The sequence below is a fragment of the Ambystoma mexicanum genome, chromosome 4p (genome assembly GCF_040938575.1).
Source record: "Ambystoma mexicanum isolate Mex_15411 chromosome 4p, UKY_AmexF1_1, whole genome shotgun sequence".
In the NCBI taxonomy this organism is placed as follows: Eukaryota; Metazoa; Chordata; class Amphibia; order Caudata; family Ambystomatidae; genus Ambystoma; species Ambystoma mexicanum.
This window is the reverse complement of record NC_090927.1, coordinates 1,283,535,377-1,283,553,120: the sequence shown is the minus strand read 5'-3', so window position 1 is coordinate 1,283,553,120 and position 17,744 is coordinate 1,283,535,377. Positions and strand designations below refer to the sequence as shown.

The following is a 17,744-nucleotide window of genomic DNA, read 5'->3' as shown; positions in this document are numbered from 1 at the left end:
AAAACGATGTGGTTTTTCTTTCCGAGTTTCTCAGGCTCCTCCGAGCCGGAGGAGCCTGAGAAACTTGGAAAGAAAAACCACCGCGTTTTCAAACACAATAACGTTGTATTTATGTTTGCGGTCGCTTCAAAAGAGACCGCAAACGTAAATACAACATTTTTAAAGCTGCAGTTTTATTTCTAAGTTTTCCGGGCTCCTCCAGCCTGGAAAACTTAAAAAAAAAACGCAGCCAGTGTTTATTTTTATTAAAAAAATAGCACTTACCGAGATGCAGCTGCAGCTTTTGTTTACTACAGCTGGCTGGCTTTTCCTTTTCCATTAGTGCCGCAAAAGCAAAAGCCAGCACAGGCGGGCATCCATTTCACAAAATGGATGCGCCCATGTGCTTGCTTTTGCAAATTTTGAGCTTGAATAGCTCAAAATTCTACATAGGAATTAAAAAAAAAAAGTGCAAGTATATATTTTTTTAATATTGCCTATCTATTTTTGAAATAAAAATTTTAGGCGAACCATTCCTTTAAATACTTTCACAATGTTGTTTGTATCTTCTAACTCTCACAAGCCTCCCACCTTGTGTCCCTACTTTTTCTACAAAAATGTCTAAAACATTGTGCAAGACTTTTACTTACCTGCAAGAAGTGCTTCAGCTCACCTAGACTTTTGCTCAATTGACATTGGCTGGCATGGCTCCCTGAATGACTCTTCTCTCCTCTGCTTGTGTCTTACCTTCCCTCCAGGAAAGGGTTAATTTACTTTGAATTTGGGGGTTCAAAAGTACTTACCTGCTGCAGAATATTTGTGTGATCTCTTGTTGTATTCTGCAATCTCTTTACTTTAACCCTCATCTCAGTATTGCTCTAAATGTACCAAAGATATATTAATGTCCAGAGTGTCCTTGATATTTAAGTCACCTGAGGGTGTATGAAGTGTCTGTGGGACATCGGAAATTGGTATTTTGGAGTGTATGTCTGTGTTACTATTATTTTGCCCCTTCTGAAGAAGGCTTATTCAAAATGACTGTTAAATAAATTAATAATTCTTTAATCAAGAAACCTTGTGTGTAAGAGTTTATTTAGATACTTGTCACTGTGAATCTCTGTTTAACCACCCTACTGCTCACATTGACCCCTCTTGAGATAAGCCTGGCTGCTCAGCCACACTACCAACTTGTGTAGTTCAGACTTATACCAAAGGTTGGGTCCATATTGCCAGGAGGTCAAGGTTGTTGTAGTGCACCCAAAGGGTACTGCTCCAAATCATGCCTAACACTACTCATAAGGTATGACAAAAGGTATGGCAAAAGCTCTTTGGACATCAGGGCTTTGTCATTTGTCCTAGCACCTAACCAAAGCCTAACTGGTCTCAGTCTTAGACCACCTTCTACTAAAAGGGTTGAGGGAGGTAAACCCGATGTGTGATTCATAAATGCATTGTCCAATGTTATTACAGGTACAATATTACCATAGCCCCATATAAGGCACCTGCTTTAGGATTTGCCTTATACACACACAGAATAATTGTTAGGGGTGCCTTGTAAGGTTTGGGAAAGGTATTTCTCCCTGCAATAGCCTGCAACATTCCAAAAGCCTGTTTTCCATATGTACAGTACCATTAAAGCAAGAGGAGTATTATATCCACGGTAATCATGAAAATCAACAATGTGTAACTGTTTACTCTCTACTTTAAAAGATTGGCATTTTAGGTTTTTGAATTCGCCTCTTAAGGTTGCAAATTAAGACTACTGTTTTACTAGCATTTGTCAGCAGTTAGAAATCCTTCATAAATTTGGAATAGGTTTCCAAAAGCTTTTGTAAAGAACGAGGACACTTAGCCAGCAAAACACTGTCATCACCATATGCTAACACTGGTAAATGTCTCATAGCAAAGTGGGAGACATCCGCATGGCAGAAGTTTAAACAATGAGTATGTCTGTTAAGAAATATTTCTCTTTACTGCACCTTTCCTTCCATCTTTATGGAACCCCCAAACTTTTTGCTTTCATTTTTTTATCTGACATGTACTTTTTGCACTACAGTGAAGCCTTGAGCTTCACTGCACTGGCCTTTGCTCATATGTTATGAGGAAATTGATATGTCATTCAGGCTGTCAGTACTGGGAAACATTGTTTCCCTTAGTCATGTTACTGTGTTACTACTTTTGGTTACTTTTGTATCACTTGTGGTAACTTTTTATCATTGTGCAATGCAGCTTAAACTGCAGGACAATGGGTTGCATTTTTGTTTTGCCCTAGACTAAGTTAGACTGAGTGTTAACTCAGAGGATTTTTGGTTACTCAACGTCTGCTAAAAGTATAGGCTGGTGGCAACAGTGACTTTTCCCCACTTTTTGAGGATTTTCGTTTTAGCTTTACCGTGTTTGGCTACTAACTGTGGCTACTGGTCAAACATGGCCGTGCCAAAAGATTTTTCGCCTGTTCTTTTGCCATCTTGTTCTTTAGCCTTCTTCCTGGCCTCAGAGGCCAGGAAAAGCCTTATAAGGACTTCCAGTGCCCGGGAAGCAGGAGCTTTTAGCGGGCTACTCGAGGGCTGTGCGTGTTTGCTGGCAGGATGTGGGCTGGGACAGTCTGACTCAAATCCACAAACTGGTTTCAGTGTGTCTGAGTAGTATGCATGAATGTTCCCACCAGTGGTCCTGATTGGACAACTGCTTGAGTGTGTGTGTGGGCTAGTCCTGCTATTGGTTAGTGGGAGTTTCAGCTCTTAACTGGCTTTAAGGATAAGAAGAGGACCCCTGAACCCATTCTTCAGAGATCCTGGAGAAACCTGAAGGAGACAAGTATCCTATCCAGCTGTGAGACCTGCAAACAGACCCGAGACCCAACTGAAGGAGGCCTGGCAACCAACTTCTGTCCTGGAGGACCCCTGTCTTGCTCTTGGTCTTAAGTAGTCCTGCAAAGGAGCTACAACCCTTGGAGTGGAGGGACCATGCATTCCTGACAGCTGCTCGGTGCACTGCCAAAAGAAGCCTTCGGAAGTGCCCTGCAATCGTCGTGTGGCTGACTAGCTTGGTTGTTGGGCTACCGTGCTGCCAGCGTCACAGTACCGGGTTTTGGCCTGAAATTTCGGAGATCCTCAGCTGGGCCTGCAAGACTACCTCCTGTGAAATTTCGGCGTCCTAGCATCAAGTACGACCGTGGCTGCTGAGTCCTTTTGCGTTGCTGTGTGTGGTGACCACTGTCTTAAAATTGCTCACCTGACCCGAGTCCAGTCCTGTAAGGTGCTGCATCGAGATTTTCTGCGTTCTTCGACCGAGAGTCCTTGCAACAGTAAAAGACACCAACCGGAGACCAGCTCAAACCTGCAACCCCTGGGAATCAAGGACTGCGTCTTTCAGGGGGAAAAACAACGTCGGGCACTCTTCCTTTCTTCTGCCAAGTCTGGGGAAGAATCAAAATAGAGGGGAAAGTTATAGAGTTTCTAATTTACCCCTATACTACCATTATAGGTCAATGGGCATATAATAAAGCTTATTTCTAACACTTTTGGCTTTGCCATTGCTTGACTGCGCAAGACATTTGACTGTTGGGGCTACTTTTGTGCTTCAGTCTAACTTGAACCCTAACCCTAAGAAGCCTTCACTGCACCCCAGAAACCCTACCTGCACCCTAAGGTCTGTGTAACTGTAACCTGAACTTTTGGGCACAAGGCCCAAGGCAATTTAGGGCTTACAATTTTAGATAGGGAACATCTCTGTGGACCTTTTTGTGCATAATACTTGTCTAACCTTTCCTTTGCAGGAGTTTCTGATTTGTATTATACCTTATAACCAAGTGAATGTATATATGTATTTAGTTTGATAGTGCTGTGTGAAACATCTACCTGCTTGTAGTCATTTTGCTATAGAGTGTTTCAGCGCATAATTAGATAATTGTATTTTTATACATCTTGTCTAAGTGTAATCTGTGATTCCCATTGTGTGACCTCATTGTGGACCCTTTTACAAGCTCACCCCTGTGAAGAACGTAGCTTAGAACGCCTGTCACTGCTACCTAAACTGTTTGGCTAAAGCTTCCCAGAGTTGTTCCTGTCACAATATAGGTTGGCCATCTATACATCTGTCCACCAGGCCAGATATAGAAAATAAGTCCTAGCAAAGACCATTAAAGAGAAGAGCATGGGTGCCAGCGCACAACCTTAGATAACCCCTAATTCAACTGGGACCCAGTGAGTGCAATCTCTATTGGCCTGGAGTGTGTAGATGCCATGTTGTCTTTGTGGAGATAAGAAAGGATGTGGAAAAGATCGATTGAAGAATTCATTTTTCTGAGACACTGCCATAGTTTTGCTTTGTTATCTTTCTCAAGTGGAGTGTTCAGATTGATAGATGCTAAATAGATGGTCTCCTTATGCTTAACAAGGGAGTTGGCTATAATTAGATGCAAGTTTAAGGCCTGCTCATTCATACCACTCCCTCTCAGAACCCCAGCTGATTGTCAATGAGGATATGTTCCTCATTCACCCAGTCATGCAAACAAGCCAGAACCGCCCTATTGAAAATCTTAAACTGGGTGGGAGTCCAGGAGGGAGCTGGGTCGATATTCTGCTGGGAAGTCTCTGCAGCCCTTCTTAAAAATTGCACTAAAACAGCTTGCCTCCAAGAAGTGGGAAAGAACAAAAGTTCTATCATGTTATTAAAATAATAGTGACAATTGAGGCTCAAAACCTCTTCAAAGAATGGAACAGATCTGAGGGAATAGCATCCAGACATGGGTTCTTCCCCCCCATGCTTGTGTTTGAAGGGAATTTAAGATCATAATCGAAAATCAATTTTCATGGGAGTTGGATCTTCCTTAGTCACTCTCATAATCCCTTCTGGGGTAACTAGAGGGTAGCATTTTCATATAAAGTTGAGAAATGTTGCAGCCAGGCATCCTCCTGGACATTAGTGTTAATCATGCTACTGTTGCTCCTATATTTCGGGTCATGATTAACCAACTTGCAAAATAACCCTTGAGGCAGCCGCTAACAGATCTTCCCAATGCTGCACTGCTAAATCCATGTTCCTAGTGTGCTAGTCCTTCTATACACATTGCTCTGGCTTGCACAATACCCTGCCTGTCAGAATTCTCTGATTTAAGAGGAGTAAGCAATTTGGCTATTTTGCATTCTTCATCAAACCAAGCAATCTTTTCCATGCTTTCTGGTGTCTGAGCTTGCCTCCATGACGAAAGTAGTCGTAACATTTGGTGTTAATTCCCCGATATGAATTCAAGACTGAGACAGCAGAGTCACCTGGGTCCAAGATGGATAAAAGTAACTCTGAATTTACCTTTTAATGTAACCGGGCTTAACTGGCACAACAACAGGCTTTGTTTGCTACATATGTTGAGAGACCAGAAGACGGACATTGCATTTTTACATGAGTCACAACACTTTGAAATCAACGAAAGCTGGCTTTGCTCAAAATCTTTCCTTCACAAATATATAACTTCTGCTACAGATAAAAAGAGGGTAGTAGAATATACTTTTTTGCAGATATTTCACTTTTAAGGTGCAGTACTGACAGACAGACAGGAGGTGGTGATTCCTGATCCTATAAGGAGCACTGATGACTTGGCACCTGGAAACCAGTGCCGAATTACCCAATAGGCAAAGTAGGCACCGGCCTATGGGCCCCACTCCTTATAGGGGCCCTGCCAGTGCTTAATGTGTGACAGTGTTTGCTAGGGCTGGACACCAGCACTCTGTTTTCAGCACTTCACAGCTGAGCAGGCCAATTGTCACCAGCAGCAGAAAGGCAGAGGCCTTGGTGCGCTGCGCCGCGTTAGCATTCTTTTTTTTCTTTCAAATCACATCGGTCTCCCACCATGTCTGCGTGGCTGCACCCTCCTGCCGACTTGCATTTCATTTTTTTTTTTACTTGCCTGTCCGTGCATGCCAGTCAGGGCAAAAGCGCAGACTCAGTGAATCTAAAACACACCCGGCTGGTGGGCACGGGCAAGCAGGAGTAGGAGTAGTAGTCATTAGAGGCCCAGCGCAGCACCAGCCACATCAAAGGCAACCTGTTTTTCTGTCCTTCCCATCCTCTCTGTGTTGGAGTCACTCTGCTTGCTCAAGGTAGATAATAATAAAACCAATTGTCAAGAGACTATTCAGTTTGCTGTGTTGCATAAACATGATTACTTGTATTTACCATACGAGACACGTTTCCAAGTAGCTGTTGTACATATGGCAATACAGCAGATTGAGGCGGCATTCAAGGAGCAGGGCACCTTTACAAAATGACGTTTATATCGAAGAGGTTGAGCCAGTAGCTGATGGGCAATGTGCTGGCGCATAGGTCGGGAGGAATGGTGGCAGCGGGACAAAATATTGTGTGCACGGCACCAATGTATGAATTCGCTATTCATAAATGAGGCTGTTTCTCATCAGGGTAGGGAAGGAATGGTAAGGAAAAAGCATCCATAGGGGGTCAAGATGCCCTGTTAGTGCTACTTCTCCCATGCCAGATTTGTATCATACAGGGAACAGAACACGGCCTGTCAGACATGCTTTCAACTCAGCTCAACTTTCTACTAAAAACGTAGAAGGAGATAATTTGCGAGGAGGGCCATGAAATGTCGACTGCCTAGGAGCCTCCACAGGGTTTAATCCGGCACTGCTGGAAACCATATACAGATAACCAATTCAATTTATTCTGCACAACTAAAGTAGGCATTAGGTTTTAGCTGATCCACTGGAAGGCGACGTTATCCTAGTGGGTTCTTTTCTCAAGCGTTTATAAAGCATTGTCAGAGTTTTGGCCTGCCTGCCTGCCTTTGCTGTGCCTATGCCATGCCCGTGTCTGTGACTAGCGGGCCGTTGCTGGTGGTGACACAGACCAGCCTGCTGAATTTTGCTTTGCTTTGATGCCCACCTCGCTCTGACGATTCTCTGACCATTTTCATTACGCTCTGCTCTGCTCATGAGCTTCCCCGTTCTTAGGGGCCTTTACCGGCACTCAGGGGTGTTGCTAGGTCTGGAAATGATCAGGGCTAAGCTAATGTCGGAATTGGCGGGATTCGTGGCTAGCCATAGCCTTTTGGTTGCAGCCCCTGAGCTTCTATCTGGGACAACAACCAAAAGACCCAGGGCTATAGCGCCCTCAAACACCCCCCTCCTACCTCCAACCCCCCCCCCCCCCATCAACGCCTCAGCGCTTTCTTTGTGCCTATTTGCCTCCTATGCTCACCCAGGCTTTTTACAAGCAAGGACTTTTAAAGGAACCCTTTTCAAGTCGACTTTTATTTACCCAATCAATAGAACTGAGGCACAGATAGATGAAATGTATTTCTGTGAAGGTGATCAAGGATGCTAAACCCTGTACTAATACTGCACACTTGTCTCTACAGCTGTTGGTCAAGTACAAAGTAAGTACTTTGTTGAACTCTCACTGCCACCTGTGTATTGTTTGACGAATTGTAATTTCAATTATAATTGCCTTAATTGCCTTTATTGTTATGCCTCCTAAACACAACTAGGTATTTTATAGCCTATGCAGTTGGAAGACAGCTGTTACTGGAGCGCCAGTTAGCTCTGCCAGAAGCACTACGACAGTACTAACTGTGACCACTCATAACATACCAGTGGAAGGTGAAAAGCGCACGTTGACTTACGTCTCCATAAAGAACCATTCAAAAGGGAAAATCGCTATATACGTCCCTCAGGGCAGTCACACAAATGATACATCCTTACTTCCCACAGATTTGGCCACCTTCACGGATCTTAACACCTTGCGGCTGTCACCTGTTGACAACAATTATGTACTGAACTTGTGCTGCTCCCTGCAAAATGAAATTACCAATCTAGCAGGTGAAGGCATAGATTGTGACACAAATCCAGAAGTACCGAATGCAGAATGTCTGTCGTAGCATTCAGGAAATGTCATCCAAAACAATAGCTTAATGACCACACCAGAACTATTTAATGAACCAATGAACAGTGTAGATTCATATTGATCAGGGGGTCTAAACCGTATGTGACCATAGGTGCCAAACATTGGCTATGCAACTGACGTGCTGCCCATATTGAAAAACCACATTGTTCACACGTGAACTTGCAAATTAGTGCTGTAAATTGGGCAGCTTTTGTTCTACGCTCCTGGATACATATGAGGTAATTTCCTTTATGGTCAAATTCAACACCTAGGTATTTGTATGTAAAAGTATATTCAATTTCAATCAGACCCACCGTCATGCGAGGCCTAGCTACTTTACCTGCGGTATATAATAATAGGTTGGTTTTATTGTGGTTAATGATAAGTTCATTATTCTCTGCATATCGCCATAGCTGATAAGCGGACCTTAGGATCCCACTGAAAGTGTGATCCAAGATCACCAATTCGTCCGCATAGGCCAGTATGGGACAATGGCAGGTGCCTATCTTAGGGGGACAGTTGTTAATTCCAAACAGGCATTTGGGTATATCGGACACAAACAGGTTGTAAAGAGTGGGGGCCGTCACACATCCCTGCTTTACCCCTCGCATCAGAGGGATTGGTTTAGTTACAGCACCTTGATTGTCTAACCTTACTTGTACCGTATTATTGGTGTGAAGAAGCTCAAGGTAAAATAGCAAAGATTCCGGGCAGCCCAATTTCCTCAGTTTGTTCCATAAAAGAGAGCGATATACCGAGTCAAAGGCTGCCCTGAAATCTACATAAAGAGCATATAGTGGCGGGTTGGCATGGACCAGAGCCTTGCTTCTCAACGCATTCATAACGAACAGATTATGTGAGGTAGAATAACCAGCTCTGAAACCACTTTGGAATTGATCTAGTATACCCCACCCTCGGTCCATTTTTGTAATTCCTTGAGGATGAGAGCAGCAGACAACTTCCCAGAGCAGTCCAACATAGATAAGAGCCGATAATTCTCTGGTTCAGTTCTGTTCCCCCTTTTAAATACTGGTATGATGATGGCGGCCTGCCAAGATAAAGGAATATGCCCCTCGTACAGTATTTTGTCAAACAGAATTTAAAGGAGACTGGCCCAGAACGGAGGGTTATTTTTCATCACTACATTAGATAGGCCATTCGGGCCTGGAGCTCGAGAGGTGTTTAATTCCTTAATTCTATCTTGAAGGTCCGCAATCAATAGAAACATAGAACGGGGAAAAGGGGTTTAGAGCAGTTCGGGATGTAGGTCTTATTATTAATCCCCACATTCCGTTTTTCCATATGGGCAATCCATTCAGCACTGCCTATAGGGTTCACCATATTAGAAATCTTCTTCCCTTTCACCTCCCCTTTTACAGACCAAATGTTGCGGGTGTTTTTACTACATAATGTTCTAACCGTATGCTGCCATCTCTCCAATTTCCTGTATTTTGTATGTATTTTTAGCCATTTTTGATAATCTGCCTTCAACGTTCTTGTTTTGGAGGCTGTAACCTCTCTGGAGTGCACCCCCATTCTGACAAATCGAATGTCACCTCTGAACTTACGCTTCCTATCTCTAATTGCGCGATCATATATTACCTCATGAGGCTCGTTCCCCACCATTGATCGTACTTTACAAGAACCGTGTAAACCAGAGAAATTACTAATCCATCTCTCGATTTCATCGGGTGACATCTGCATAAACAAATTTGACTGTTCGATCCCCCATTCGCCAGAAGCTTTAGAGGCCTTCAGCACATTTTTCTCCTTCCAGGAGATACGATTTAAGGAGTGGTTAGTTATGAGATCGCCCAAATTGGCCACATTCACCCTGGGGGTACACAACCCCAGCTTCAGTATCAAGGGATCATGGTCACTCCATTCACATTCCCGCACCTCCATGTCATGGACAATAGTTGAAATCTCAGCACTAGTAAAGATATAATCGAGAGTACTCCCACTTCTCCCATTTTTCCACGTATGCTTTCCAGGCCTATCACTTCTTGTACGCCCATTAATTATTTCGAGGTCCCAGCAATCAAAAAAGCCCCTCCAGCACTCCCCCTCGCTATCTGTGAATGCTTGTTTCCAGAGACCATTATTAGACAGATGCTGATTATTACTAGTACCCCCCCACAATTAATCCGGCAATTTATATCCCCAGCCACAATGACATAGTATTTATCATTGGTTAACTTCCAATTGCTCATGAGATCATGCAGGGCATCTTGTATATGCTCTCTGTGCGTTGCACCAGGAGGATTATATATATTAATTAACAGCATTTCTTCCCATACAGCTTTTACTCTGAAGGGCATAGCAGCCGCACATATATAATTGCTCTCCATTGGGATCACTGTACTATTGATCTTATTCGAAACTCCGATAGCTAAACCCCCATAGGGAAGTCCCCTCTCTCCCTTCTTAGCCAAGGTATGGTAGATGGAGTAACCATCTATGGCCGTCGGATGCAACAGCTAGGTTTCTTGTAGTAGAAAAATGGCATAGTTGTTAATAAGTGCAAAGAAGCCCTTATCTGTGAGAAAATGTTGATGGCCATGAGTATTCCAGCTTAACAAAGAATAATCTCATGGTTGTAGTAAAACCCTGGGTAGCGAGTCCGCCAACCATTTCAGAGTGTTTTGAATGTCCACCAACTGTACTTTCTCTCCCAATGGTTGGTTAGGCCTGCCACCCTTATTCTGGGATGCAGCGTAGTCAGCACTCGGGAGAGAGGGGTCCTCTTTCTCTTTAGAGGCATCTACCTCTATACCCACTTGCATAAGACATTTTTTATGAGTACGAATCAGTTGGGCTGATGCCATGACACAGCAATGGAGGGCAGTGACACTGGAGTTACATACATTAAGTGGTTCCACAAATGAGAAATCTTCTGTACGTATAACACGTAGCTGTGGAATCAGATGTAATTTAGTCAAGACCTCCGATCTTGTCAACCACTTGTCCCTTTTCTTCTGGTTTAAGTTTTTAATAATGCAGATTTTACTTGCATTAGGGTCATCAAGTTCCGTTGCCTCCAGGGAATTAAACTGCTCCTCTTCCTCAACTCTCCCATCCCCGCATTGTGTTGAGTATTTTGTAGATTCATCATTCGTACTAGATGAGAGAACAGATTCCGGATCTTCCAGGATCGTGCTAGTGGCTTCCTGCGTTATATCCGGTATAATCCAGCTTGTTAGAGTTCCTGCTCCCTTTTTAGTGCGCTTCTTTGTTTTCCGGCCCCTTTTTTTTGCTTTTTTAGATCGAGCGGCCAGAACATTGGTGGCTGGTAACGGGGAGGCAATTTCAACCGCCACATTTTTGGCAGCCTCACGTCTTAATTGCCGGCGTTGTTTCTTAGTCAAAGGTGCTTTCTTACCGGTCTCGTCAGGATCCTCCAAGTTACCCGTAGCCAACGTGGCTACCATATCTCGATCCCCCTTAGGGGCCATCAGTATTTGCGCCACTTGGTCCATGTCCTCTATAGGGTTAGGAAGCCCTAGCTGTATTATAGAGTTGGTATGGATCCTCCCACACAGTTTTAATAGAATTTTCAAGGCAAATTGAACGAGGCTTGCAATTCAGAAATTGCCGCATAGTTTGAGCCCTCTCTGTCACAACTCACTCCCCTATCAGTGTGCTCCAAATCATCAATATAAAGGTTTGGAGAAGCTGATAATCGTCCAGCTGTTGGGCCCACAGGTGAAATAGGGGTGGGGTGAATGGGATGAATGCCAGACAGGTTTGAGGTTGAATTTCCTGTTTGTTTGGGGCTAGTTGATTCCCTGGAGCTCTGCTGGTTATTCTGAGCAGCATTCAGAACTTGTGCTTCTACCATTATTGATCCGTTCTTTCGTGGTGTGAGGGGTTTATTCAGAGATGCCATCGATTTTTGAATTGATAGACACAGGTCGAGAAGTGAATTATTATCAATATCGTTGAAATTGGTGGATCCAAGGGCATCACTGATATTATGAGGGGGTGGGGGTGCAAAATTAATATCCTCAGTTGCTGTTTTACCAATAGTAGGAGTTACTTTTGGAGGAATTTTCCCAAACATTGCTGGAATAGTGCCTTTATCTGTAGCACCACCAGCCCCATTTGGGGTTCCATTCTTTGTCCCTTTGGATGATGGGTTATCCGTGTTCCCGGCTTTGCCTTTACGCAGGTCATATCAGGATTTCACAGACTTTGTTTTTGCCATTATGTTGGATCAGCACTGGAATACAACTACTCCTATAAAGATGCCGTGAATTTAACAAATGCTGATAACAACATACTATTATACTGTCTCACCTGTATGTAAAAGGTGCTCACTCAAAACCCTTATCAGTTTTCGCTGGTACACAGAGCGACCGGAGGGGATCAAAGAGGATAAACCTCCGCAGTCTCCCGTCCAATAATAGTGTCACCAGCGCCAAACAGTCGCACAACAGTCACCGGCCTTTACCCCAGTCGGGCTTAACGCTGCAAGGGTGCTTCGCTTCCTGTTAAATACAGGAAGTGGTCACGTGATCCGTCACGTTATCCAGGAAAGACCTGCCTCCTCCAGGAAGCAGGGCGCGAGAAGGCAAGAGCAGCGCTCGCAGTGCCTTGTATTCAGGCTGATAAGTGGCTCAGCGTCCGTATGCAGGTAATTCTATCCTTAGTCTCACACAGAAATGCGCTGCTCGGGCGCTTCGCTTCCTGTTAAATACAGGAAGTGGTCACGTGATCCGTCATGTTATCCAGGAAAGACCCTCCTCCTCCAGGAAGCAGGGCGCGAGAAGGCAAGAGCAGCGCTCGCAGTGCCTTGTATTCAGGCTGATAAGTGGCTCAGCGTCCGTATGCAGGTAATTCTATCCTTAGTCTCACACAGAAATGCGCTGCTCGGGCGCTTCGCTTCCCGTTAAATACAGGAAGTGGTCACGCGATCCGTCACGTTATCCAGGAAAGACCCGCCTCCTCCAGGAAGCAGGGCGCGAGAAGGCAAGAGCAGCGCTCACAGTGCCTTGTATTCAGGCTGATAAGTGGCTCAGCGTCCGTATGCAGGTAATTCTATCCTTAGTTTCACACAGAAATGCGCCGCTCGGGCGCTTCGCTTCCCGTTAAATACAGGAAGTGGTCATGTGATCTGTCACGTTATCCAGGAAAGACCCGCCTCCTCCAGGAAGCAGGGCGTGAGAAGGCAAGAGCAGCGCTCGCAGTGCCTTGTATTCAGGCTGATAAGTGGCTCAGCGTCCGTATGCAGGTAATTCTATCCTTAGTCTCACTCAGAAATGTCTATAAACCAGTGATTTTTAAAAGGCAGTTCCAAAGCAAACAATTTCTCAGACTTGACTTCAACTCTGAAGTCAGATTCCTTAAATTGATTTACTTTCTTCCTTTTTTTCAATGCATGATTCAACATTAACACGTTTGCTATTTGAATTCAGTTTGTTATTCAATGTGAGCAGTTTTGCTGTTTTCATTCAGTTCGTTATTCAATAATAGCAAGTTGTAAATTCAATACAAATTTAAAACTTGCTATTAAGATGTTGAACTTATGGTTATCTTTAATGAATTGTATTTGTTTCATTTGATTAAATAAAGAGTTTTAAAAAAATAATAATAATAGCAAGTTTTGCGTCTTTCATTCAGTTAATTATTCAATATGAGCAGTTTTGCTGCTTTCATTCAGTTCGTTATTCATTACTAGCAAGTTACGGGTTCTCACTCTTCATTAATTGGCAGGATCATGTCAGTAAAAATGGCAAGATATCTTAGTTTGACAGAGTTGAAAACAAGGATCAAAAAGGGGGTACTAAGCATGGATCAGGCCGAGGAGTGGAGGGCGGTGCAGGCTTTGGGTTCTTTGAGCCTGTTTGCCTCTTTGAGAAATAGTTGCAAGCCTGGGGTGGTGTGTGTCATATCCCCTCGCCTAACTGTAGGCGCTTCATTCAGCTGACACGTCTATGCTTACCTTAAGAGCCCGCCCTAACCGAGGGAAGGGAGACCTGGTGAAACATTGTACATGAAGACTAACAGTAAGGGATGATCTTTACCACTTCCTGCTAATCTGTAAATGGTACCCAGATTTGCAGAGGGATTTTTTAAGGCCCTTTTGTCTGAAAAACTACATTAGCAATCTTAAAGGGGCATTGTACATTATTTGGAACCGCACAGACTTGGATTTTATTTCTAACCTCGGTAACTATGTGAGCCAGGCTCTGCCAAGACAGGCATGGAAAGTGATAGTTTAGTAACCATGGTTTAGTGTAGGTGGGTCATTGTGATTTGTATTGTGTTTGAGGTTTGCTGTTAATTAACATTTTTCAGTATCATGGAGGTTTTATAATTTTATGTTTTTGAATTGTGCTTAATTACGATGTGTTATACGTATATGTTAATTGAGAAATCCGTATTAATACATTATTCATTCATTCATCCAACTTTATATTTCCCTTTGTAATAGAAGCATTTTCTCCCTTGATGCTGTGTGTAACTTACACAGCCTGCCTACAGTACCCCAGTCTCTGGGTTGCTTCCCCAGCACTCATCAGTTGTAGGTGTCTTCCTCTGGCGGTCCTCGTAGCTCGATTCCTTCCTTCTGGCTACTGCTTCGGATTCCGCGAGCCCCGCTTGCATGGGACGAGGCGCTCCGCTGGCATAGCTTAAATGCCTTGGCGAGACCAGCCACAGTGTCCTTGCTGTTTGTGCCTCACTGCAGCTCCTTTTTCTCCCACTTCGCAGGTAGGCTTCCCTCTGCAGGAGGCTTCCCTTGTTCTGGGGATGTCGACTGGCGTCCCGTCTTATACTCGGGTCCACCATGTCTGCCTCCAGATTCTCTGGGTATGATACTGTTCTCGGGCCAAGTTCCCCAGGTATCTCTCTCCTTTTGCTTGACAGCATTGCCTTTTATACACCTGTGGTTCCTTAATGGGCTGCAGGTGTATTCCAGTATTCAATTCTGCCTGACTCTCATTAAGAGAACATGCCTGACCGTCATACCTTGCATGCACCTTCTTCGTCCCAGTACCTAAGTGGTGAAAGTGAATGGTGTTCATTGCTCTTAGTTGTTTCTTTCTCATCTCAGTACTAGAGTAGTAAGAATATATGGTGTTCTTTACTTTCAGCTGTCTCTTCCGCTTCTCATTACTGTCAGATCTCTCGAGAGGGGGAACAAGGGGAGTTAACCAACAATAACCCATAAAGATCGGAGAGGGTTAAGTTGTTTGTCATCAGGATAAGGGGGATACCATGTCTCGCCTGAAGGCACCCCTCTCTCAGTTCCCAAGGACCACCCACCATTAACTGTTAGGTCAAGATTCTTCATAAAATCACAATAACAATTTATGAGACGCTGGTGAGATTTCAGAGTTCTTGCTATTAAAACATTATCATCCACGTAAGCAAGGACCAGTATGTTGTGATCACCAAAACAGGGAACATCATCACCACAACCAACAAGAGATTCCTGCAACCCATTAATATACAAGTAAAACCTAAGCAGGTTAATCAGGCAGTCCTGTGTTACACTGGTATTAACAGCAATTAAGGCTGTGCAGGATCCATCGCAACCAGAGCTTTTGTCCCAGAATGTAAGAAAATTACAACTTTAACCCAATTGTCACAACATTTTAGAGCATTTAAACACCTCCAATGTTTGGCCCCATTTAACTTGTTAAAGTACATACTCCAGTCCATGAATCCTTAGAATGCTTTCCCTTTTTTATAAACCAGGCTTTATGTATAATGAGATACCAGTTTAACTCTGGCAATCCTAATCCTTCACAGGATCCTAGTTGAATACTCAAAATATTCAAAATGATATTCACAGATTCAACACAGGCCTATAACGGTGATAGAATTACCCTTCCAAAGGTCTTAAACTCTGAGTCTTATACTGAAATTGGGAGATAGGCAGATGGAGAAGACCTCGAATATGCTTTATATATTGGAAAGATTATTGCTAGTTTCCAGAACTCTGGCAACATCTCTGTATCTATGATGTAATTAAAGATGTTAAGTGGGAGTGGAGCTTAAACGTCTTCAAACGACCTGAACAGGTCTGCTGCATACCATATGGGCCTTAATTTAAAGCTTGTGCACAAATAGCCAAACTAATTTAAGTTATTGCAAAGTGCATTTCTATCTCAGTAGAAACCTAACTAGAAGAAATATCTTTAGCCAATTCTTCCATTATAAATAAACTGCCAAGTGTTATATACTGTTCAGAAATGCTTAATCCTTTCAGATTTTAGAACGTGGGTATCAATCGAGTGCCATAATTTACATGCCCAGGACCAAAATTAATAAGCTCCCAGAATTTAGTTTTGTATGTTTAGTTTTCTATTTCCATAATTGAAGTTTTAATATATATACTTTAATTTTTATGTGTGACTGTTTTAAATAATTGCCAGCAATAAACATATTTGATTGTAGACATATTGTTACTGTATACCTTATTGAATTAATATTTTGAAGTTTTGATAACATAATTGTGTTTCATTATCACTCTTTGATTCCATCTTTGCAGCATATGAACATTGATGAAGATTCTGGTTTAGTAACCCTCACCTTTGCACTCTCCATTCTGGGCAGAAGAGCTTTAGGAACCGCAGCGCACCATATGTCTATCAGGTAGGAACTTTTATTGGGCCATTCAGTGTGGTATTGCAGTTTGATTGATAGCAAATTAACAGAGACTCAATCTTTAGAAATAGCTCTGATTGAAATAGACATCTAGTTTCTACAACAGGAGTGATCATCTTTGAAAGGAGGACTTACATGATGATGGAGTTTTGTTTGCGCTACAGAGGGTGTCAGTGCATCAAAGTACTTTCTGAAGTTTTTGTGCAGCCTACTTCACAGGGTCAGGAACACTGACCTCACATGGTGACATGCACTTGAAATGAATTGAGGTGTAGTTTTCCCTAAACTAGATAATGCGTGATGGGGTTTGTATTCACTTGCAAAAAGGTCCCCTTCATGCTTTCTGTCTTTGCGCCACGCATGAGTCAGAAGCCTGGAGAGAGCAAGAAGCATCACTCGTACAAAACAGGTAAGGAAACACTTTTTTTTAAATGTGCATGTGTAAGTGTGTTGAGTGCATGCCTGTTGTGATTGTGTATGTAAGTATGTTATGGATGGGGGGACGTGGCTAACTAGACATGAAGTAGGACGTGTCTCGTAGAGCTGCTCCTAAAGATCCAAAATTGATCCGGCGAAAACACGCAGAAAAACGGCTCACAGTCCCCATAAACTGAAGCATCGATGTCGGAATGTGTGCCCCGTACTAATTTAAATTTACAAGCGAATTGGAGGTTGAAAAGGAAGAGAAAGAAGCTTTTTTGGGATGTGGACGCACAGAAATGTTGAGGCACAAAATGGCAGACAACAAAGGAATTGAGCCGCTATGGTAGAAGTCACCATATAGACCTGAGCGGTGAAGGCTGGAGAGGAGGACCGGATTGAGCGGGCCCTGCTGTTGCTTGGAACTACGTTCTTACCGCCGATCCTACTGTTGCACTGGGAATGGGAGCGCTCGGCACCGTGGACACAACGTTTGCAGTGCGTGGGTACCTGGGGGCAGCAGCGGCAGAGCATCTGATGTGAAAAAGGTGTCCCGAGCGGCAACAATTGTAGCAGCATCTGTGCCAATGGGGCTAACACATCAAAGCTCCGTGTGGTTCAAGAGGAACCAGTGCGGACCACATGGTGCGCCTCTGCTGCTGTGCGAATAGTTATTGAGCCGAAGCCGGCAGAGCGGACACATTGTTATTGTCGTGAAACGACAGTAAAGGACCCGCGCTGTGCGAGGAAGCGGGCGCGGATCTTGTTGCACACTTCTGCCAATATACATGTAATCGCAGGGTTGGAGCGGGCGAAGCGGAGACATTGTTGCT

At 43.6% G+C, this 17,744-nt stretch overlaps 1 protein-coding gene across 4 annotated transcripts in view; it reads left to right on the top strand.

Moving 5' to 3' along the window:
* Nucleotides 1-17,744, top strand: part of PCNX2 (pecanex 2) — a 3,925,748-nt gene that overhangs the window by 3,453,834 nt on the left and 454,170 nt on the right. For all 4 annotated transcript variants that reach the window (XM_069606982.1, XM_069606983.1, XM_069606981.1 and 1 more), the window contains one exon: nt 16,376-16,479. In XM_069606982.1, coding sequence (XP_069463083.1) covers nt 16,376-16,479 — 104 coding nt within the window. The remainder of the gene's footprint in view (nt 1-16,375; nt 16,480-17,744) is intronic.